The sequence below is a fragment of the Impatiens glandulifera genome, chromosome 9, assembly GCF_907164915.1.
Source record: "Impatiens glandulifera chromosome 9, dImpGla2.1, whole genome shotgun sequence".
In the NCBI taxonomy this organism is placed as follows: domain Eukaryota; kingdom Viridiplantae; phylum Streptophyta; class Magnoliopsida; order Ericales; family Balsaminaceae; genus Impatiens; species Impatiens glandulifera.
The window spans coordinates 15,148,480-15,155,679 of record NC_061870.1 but is presented as its reverse complement, the minus strand read 5'-3'; the positions used below and the strand labels follow the sequence as shown (position 1 = coordinate 15,155,679).

Genomic DNA, 7,200 nt, shown 5'->3' with positions numbered 1-7,200 from the left:
ATATGATTAAAATTCTATTTTTAAGAATGCTTGTAAATGACTTTTAATGAAATATTAGACTTATTCAGGACCCAAATAATAACTCTCTTGTCAGAGAATATTTGAGAATGGAAGACTTTTAAAGCATTATTTGATATATTATTAAGCCTTGTTTGATATATTATTTTTTTAATAAATAGATTCTTTTAAAAATAATCATGCTTATAAAAAAAAAACATGAACTAGAACTATTTTTGTCAAAATTATACAATAATAAAAAAAAGAGTTATTTTATTTGAGATTATAATGAAAAAATTGATATGGTGAATGAGATGTTGAATTATTTGGATCAAACAAGTCCTTAATTAGGCTGTATGTCATCTTCATCTCTTTGGATCCAAAGGGAAAACTGTTCTGACCGAGTTCTCTCTTAGGTCATAGCTGTCCTTCCCCTTTCTCCCGCGTCAACTGAAAAGCTCCGAGCTGCTTTTCGAAGCCCAAGTGTTCGACAATCTGAAACAATTCATGCCGGATGATTGTTTATATCCACTTACAGCTCGTGGGTTGTTAACTAACAGCTGATTATGAACAGAATTAGGTCCTCTGCTTCCCTTCTGCTCCGACTGCGTTCCGGTAGGTCTCTCTTGTTTCTCAACTCACTTCTAATTCATTTTCTTATGTTGTTCAACCGCGGGTTTTGACTTATTTGAACTCTTTTGGCTGAAACAATTGTCGTTTCTAGTTGCTTGTTTACTGTAATCGCCCATTGTTATGTACTTTAGGAACCGTAGGTTATTTCCTGCTATCGTTGTCAATGAGGAGCATGAAGACGAAATAGGATCGATGAAAACATTAATGAAACTAATCTAGTGAAAGTAATGAAAGGGATGATTTATTAGTATTGAATGTTTTGATGATTGTTTGGTCAAACATTCTTACTCAATCATCTAGATCCTTGAATTTGGAAACAATTTTACTTCTGATTCTGAATAAAAATGCAAAAATGTTTGAAAATTAAACATAGTCTGACATACAGATTAATACATTTGTTTATGTTTATGTATTTGGATCATATTTAAAAAATGTTTCCAAATGGGATGATTTTGAATGCATGTTGGTTGCAAATTGCAATATCTTTGTTGTATATGCGTCCTTTGGAAACACCTGGATCCTAAAACGAACGTATTTGGATGAGATTATGTTTGGAAACTAAACTTAGTCTGAAAGATTATTGATTTGCTGGTTGAAATATGCTTAGGGACGAAGTTTGCATTGATGAAAATGAGGATGGGATCACAATCAAACACCATTAAATTAAAACTAATTCATTTTGCAAATGTAGGAACCAGGTGTTCATTTCCTCTTCTAGTGTGGACCTTGGTTGGCTGCCTCCTTATACTTCATCTGCTCTCATATATTCACAAAGAACATGTCGGGAATAGAGCGATTGAAACATTCACGGGTCGCCATCTCCTTCCTCGTGAGCTAGAAGAGGCGGAGGAGGAAAATATCCAAATGCCTCCTCCTAGAAAGCGATCTCCACGTGCTTCCAAAAGAAAACATAAAGGGCCATCAACATTTATCGATGAATTTCTTGACGAGTCTTCTCAACTCAGGAATGTGTTTTTCCCTCGTATTGAAACATCTATGGATCCTAGGAAGAAGAATATTGATGGGGGGAACAATAATAGCTTTTACTACTATCCAGGAAGAGTTTGGTTAGATAGTGATGGAAATCCTATTCAAGCTCATGGAGGTTGTATTTTATATGACGACTTGTCAAAACTGTATTATTGGTACGGCGAGAACAAGGATGGTTCAACTTATCATATAGGAAAAAAAGGTACAGCACGGGTAAGTGTGAAAATTCTTATTTCTCTAAAGTTGCTCGTGAACTTGTATTGGTTGTTCATCCTTATTCGTGTTCTTCAAATTGCAAATTCTTTCCATTGAAGAACTTGCATTAGCTGGCACTAACTTGTTGACACTTTTAAAAGTTTATAAAAAATAAAGGGTATTTATTGATGAATTAAAAGATGAAAAATTTGATTGATGATTAGATATTGGATAGTGGAGCCACATCAAACAAGCCTGCCATTAGACCATTCATCGGTGTAGTTTAGGGCTTGAATGAAGTCATCATACACATGGCACGGTAAACATGCGAATTTGTATGTCTCATTCCTTTTCCTTTTGTTTTCCCTTTTGTAAAGTTAATGTGTTCAATCATTAACTAAAAAAAGTTAACACAGACAAGTTACAAAATTGGCGTGATAGTCAACTGTCATTGCCAACTAATGCAAGTTCAATAGCAAGGGTTTCTAATTTGAAGAACATGAACAAGGCTGAACAGCCAGTGAGAGTTCATGTGACAAAAATGAGTTTTCTTCTTATTTTTTCTAAGTAATGATCGCAAATTGGGGAGCATTATTCATTATTTTCTTAAGAAACTTGAATGCTTAACATTTATGGTAGTTGAATTCCACATTATATTTGATAAGCTCCATTTGAAAACACTTTTTTGTTTATGTTTGTAACTGAATCTGGACCTACGTTTGGAAACTAAACTTAATCAGAGATACATTCCATTAACATTCAATTATTTATTGGTGGTTTCTCTGAATCAAAGTAGAGAAACAAAGATTGTTGGTATTTTTAAATGTGGCATTTGGTATACTAGTTTTGTATCACTCTTATTAGATTTGAAGATCATATAATTGAATATGAATGCTAAGATTTTGTGTGTCTATATGTGGTCAATTCCATAGTAAAAAGAATGAATTGGTTAATCCTTTTTCCACCAGGTTGATGTAATTGGTGTGAGTTGCTATTCTTCACGTGATTTACAGACATGGAAAAACGAGGGTATTGTGCTAGCAGCCGAACAAAACGAGACCCACGATCTTCACAAATCCAACGTACTTGAGAGGCCAAAGGTAATTTACAATGTAAAAACGGGTAAATACGTAATGTGGATGCATATCGACGATAACAACTACACCAAAGCATCGGTTGGTATCGCAGTGAGCGATTCCCCAACCGGACCCTTTGATTATCTATATAGTAAACGCCCTCACGGTTTCGATAGTAGAGACATGACACTCTTCAAAGACGATGATAATGTTGCCTATCTTATCTACTCCTCGGAGGGCAATCGAGAACTTCACGTGGGACCCCTAACCGAAGACTATCTCGATGTTACGGGTCTTATGAAAAGGATTCTTGTCGGTTTACATAGGGAAGCTCCTGCTTTGTTTAGGTATGGGAGAAGTTATTATATGATAACGTCTGGTTGCTCCGGTTGGGCTCCAAATGAGGCTTTAGCGCACGTAGCTGAGTCTGTTATGGGACCGTGGGAAACGATTGGAAACCCTTGTGTTGGAGGTAACAAGATTTTTCGACAGACCACATTTTTCGCTCAGAGTGCGTATGTTTTCCCATTTTATGGATATCCCGGTTCTTATATCTTCATGGCAGATCGTTGGAATCCGTCAGATTTGAGGGATTCTAGGTATATTTGGCTTCCTTTAACGGTTGGGGAAATGGAAACGCGTTCGCGAGCTGTGTATAATCTTGGGTTTAAGGTTTGGTCGAGAGTCTCGATTTATTGGCATAATAGATGGAAATTTCCTTCTACGCGAATTGAGAGCAACTGATCGAATTTTTTTAATGTATATTTTGAGCTTGATTTTGTAAAAGATGGAAATTGTACTTGGATCACATTTTGCAACAAGATTTGGATCTGAATGAATCTAAATCGAGACTAGCTCAGAACATATTTAACACGGGATTGTATAAAATATATTTGTCTTAATTAAATGTGTTATTTTACTGTGTTGGACATACATTTATTCACTTTTGTACTTAGTTCCACACGAATAAGAAACAAAATTAATAGAGAATCTTGGATTCTGACAAAAGTTCATGTTTTTCTAATGATGGTTTTAGAATTGAAAATCAAATTTATGGTTTCCCCTATAATGTTGAAATCCAAATACTGAAATTCGAACTTTATTTTTTCCTGTTTTGGTTTATTGAAATGGAGCCAAATCCAGATGATGTTATACCAAGGCGAACATTAAGCTAATCCATGGACAGCTTAATTATCTCTGAACCAACCTCATATGGAATTGTCTTTATCTTAAAAGAAAAGTTAATGTTTTTCAGTTTTTTTTTTCTTTTATTGAATTTGAGTCCCTATCTCGTTCGGTGCGTATCAGTGACCTGTCTTTTTTATCGTTGATTGTCTTTTATCACAATTATAATATTTTATATATCATACTTTATTTGAGTGTGTTTAAACTACTAATATTTTATAATATTTTAATGGAACCATCTAAAACAAATAAAAAATAATTAGAACATTGTCTAACCTTATTAGTAAGATTTGTCTCTCTGTACTGTTTTGTGTAAACGAATTCCTATTGTAAAGCACTCTCTCAATAAAGGGGTTATAGATAACAATCTGGTTATTCTCCTGCCGAATTCGATGTTCCTATGTTCTATGTTCTAGAACAATTACAATTTAGATTGAATATTATATTAATAAATTCCGTCCGGGTTAAAAAAATATATATATTCGGAACTTGGAAATAACACCCGTTCTTTTCCGGGTTCAACCTGAGAAACGCATAAGAGTGAAGATTGCTTCACACATAAAAAGGAATTGAATATAGTTTAAAAACAAACTTCACTCATGTGGGTTTGTTTCACTTATTTTTACATTATAAATACAAGTGAAGAAAACTTCACTAATGTGTGATTACTTCACTTTTGTTTACAATGTAAATAAACGTGAAACTAGTTTAACTCTAGTGCGCTTGCTTTGCATTTATTTACATTGTAAATAAAAGTGATTAGAAGTGAAGTTAACTTTATTGAAGTGCGTTTCCTTCGCTTCTATTAGCAACGTTAATATAAGTGAAGCAAACTTTATTGAAATGCACTTGCTTCACTTTTTTTACATTGTAAATAGAAGTGAAACTAGTTTCACTGAAATGCGTTTTCTTCACTTCTATCGAGTGAATAGAAGTGAAGCAAATTTCACTCGGCTGCGATTCACTTGTAATTTATGATATAAATTATTATATTATTATTACAAATTTTTTACTTGTTTCCATAATCTATCTCTTCAGCTTTCTCTTTCACAGCGATTCGAATCCGACGCTTTCTCTCATGATTTCTAACTTCACTTCAAAGTTTTTTGCTCGCGAAAATGGTACATACAACAAAATTGTTATTTTTTGTTCATATTTATGAAGCCCTACTTCGAGAATGATACGCACGCACAATGAAATCATTATGTTTTGTTCATATTTAGGAAACCCTAGGGATGGCGATGGGTACCCTACCCGTCGGGTAGTGTAGTACTTTATCCCTGAACTTGAATTTTATTTTATTATCCAACACCAACCCCGAATCCGATGGATATCTATATTTGTATCCCATCCCCGATTTGTTGGGTACCCAATCCCCGACGGGTATCTTATTACTCGATTAAAATATGATATTTTTTATTATTTTCTAAATACACTAAATATTAAAAACATAAATGAGAATATAACTTAGTTACACAGTTATGTTGTTGAAGTTGAAAAAATAACATTTTGTTGTTATTGCATATATATATATATATATATATATATAAAACTAGAGAGTAGATTGAAAGAAAAATGAAGAAATGAAGAAAAATGAAAGAAATGTTGATCTTGAAAATAAAAGATGAATAGAGAGAAAAAATACATAAAGTTCAACAAAAACTAGAGATCAAGTTGAAGAAAAGATGAAGAAATATTGATCTTGAAAATAAAAAATGAAGAGTGAATATTTGTTGGCCCAACATTGTTGCCCAATAACTAGTAACCCATTTATGGACTTGACCCAATAAGAAAAATGGTACTACTCTCTTTGTGAGAGGGGTTAAGTCATGCTTTCTAGGGGTGTTCGAATGCTAGCGAAATGGTTGCCTCCTTTGTGTGAGGTTGCAGTACTTCAGAATCGATAAACAAGAGTGACTGAGCCAAATTTCAATCACATTCACACCCAAAAGTGATATCAGAGCTAGGGTTTAAAGTTTGTGTTTTTTTTTTGGGAAAAACGACTTAGCGTCATTTCATTAAAAATTCCCAAAAACGGGAAAAAAACCACGAGTTTAAGAGATCATTCTAGACAGGCCTAGAATGATTTTGAAGTCGTAACATTCTGAATAAAAGCTAAAAAGCTAAAAACGTAAATGAATTATTTGTTTACAATGCTTTCAATTCTAGTGAGTTTAAAAAGCGGTAAATTCTAGTTCCTGCAGATATTCCAGTTCTGCTCTGTGCTTGGAATTCTTCTCCACGTTCCCGCGAGGGCGCTGCAATCCGATACAATATCTTTCCATAACTCGTCAATACTCCTGCGGGTTCTATCATATACCCTTGCATTCTGTTCTTGCCAAATGTTATACACCACTGCTCCAAAGCCACACTTGAACACGCTTGTTGCAAATCTATTTCCCTTGGCTTTGAGTAGTGCTGCTTCTTTGATTTCATTCCATTCGCTCGGGAAACTGGTCAGCTCCAGGCTTTTATAGAATCTGTCCCAAAGCTCCGAAGCAATACAGCAGCTCCCGAATAGGTGATCTATGGTTTTTCATTTCCTATGCATAGAAGACAGCTCACGTCCGGGATGCTCATATACTTACTGATACGATCACGAGTGCTGAGTCTTTCCCAGATAAAGTTTCTCATCAGCGTGTCGAGTTCCTTCATTACCTTCTTCGGAATGACCATTTGCTGCGCCCAATAGCCAACTATGCCCATAACCACGGTTTTGATAAGTTCAATCCTCCCTACATAAGAAAGTTTGTTTGCTGCCCAGCCAGATATCGTGTTTTTTACCTTTTCAATCAGCGGCTTGCAGTGTGAGATCTCGATCTGCTTCGCAGTTAACGGAATTCCTAAGTACCTTATGGGAAAGCTGCCTTCCTTGATGCCCATGATGTTGAAGATGTCCTGTTTTGTTTCGTCCTTCACGCCTCCATAAAATGCCACACTTTTGCTTTCATTAATTGCTAAATCTGTTAACTCAGAAAAGAACGTTAGTGCAGCCCTAATAGTTTTAATGGAATCAACGTCTGCGTGCGCTAGAATGAACAAATCATCAGCAAAGCATAAATGTGTTACCTCCTCTACCTCACAGAATGGGTGAAAGATGTATGGACGATTCTTTCGGAACATC

At 34.9% G+C, this 7,200-nt stretch overlaps 1 protein-coding gene across 1 annotated transcript; it reads left to right on the top strand.

The window, feature by feature from the left end:
• Positions 1 to 370: 370 nt before the first annotated feature.
• LOC124916484 lies at positions 371 to 3,820 on the top strand. Its single transcript, XM_047457202.1, has 3 exons — positions 371 to 612; positions 1,322 to 1,833; positions 2,784 to 3,820. Exons 1-3 carry the CDS (start codon positions 564 to 566, stop codon positions 3,633 to 3,635), a joined length of 1,413 nt encoding a protein of 470 aa, XP_047313158.1. The 5' UTR covers positions 371 to 563; the 3' UTR covers positions 3,636 to 3,820.
• The last annotated feature ends 3,380 nt before the right edge of the window (positions 3,821 to 7,200 follow it).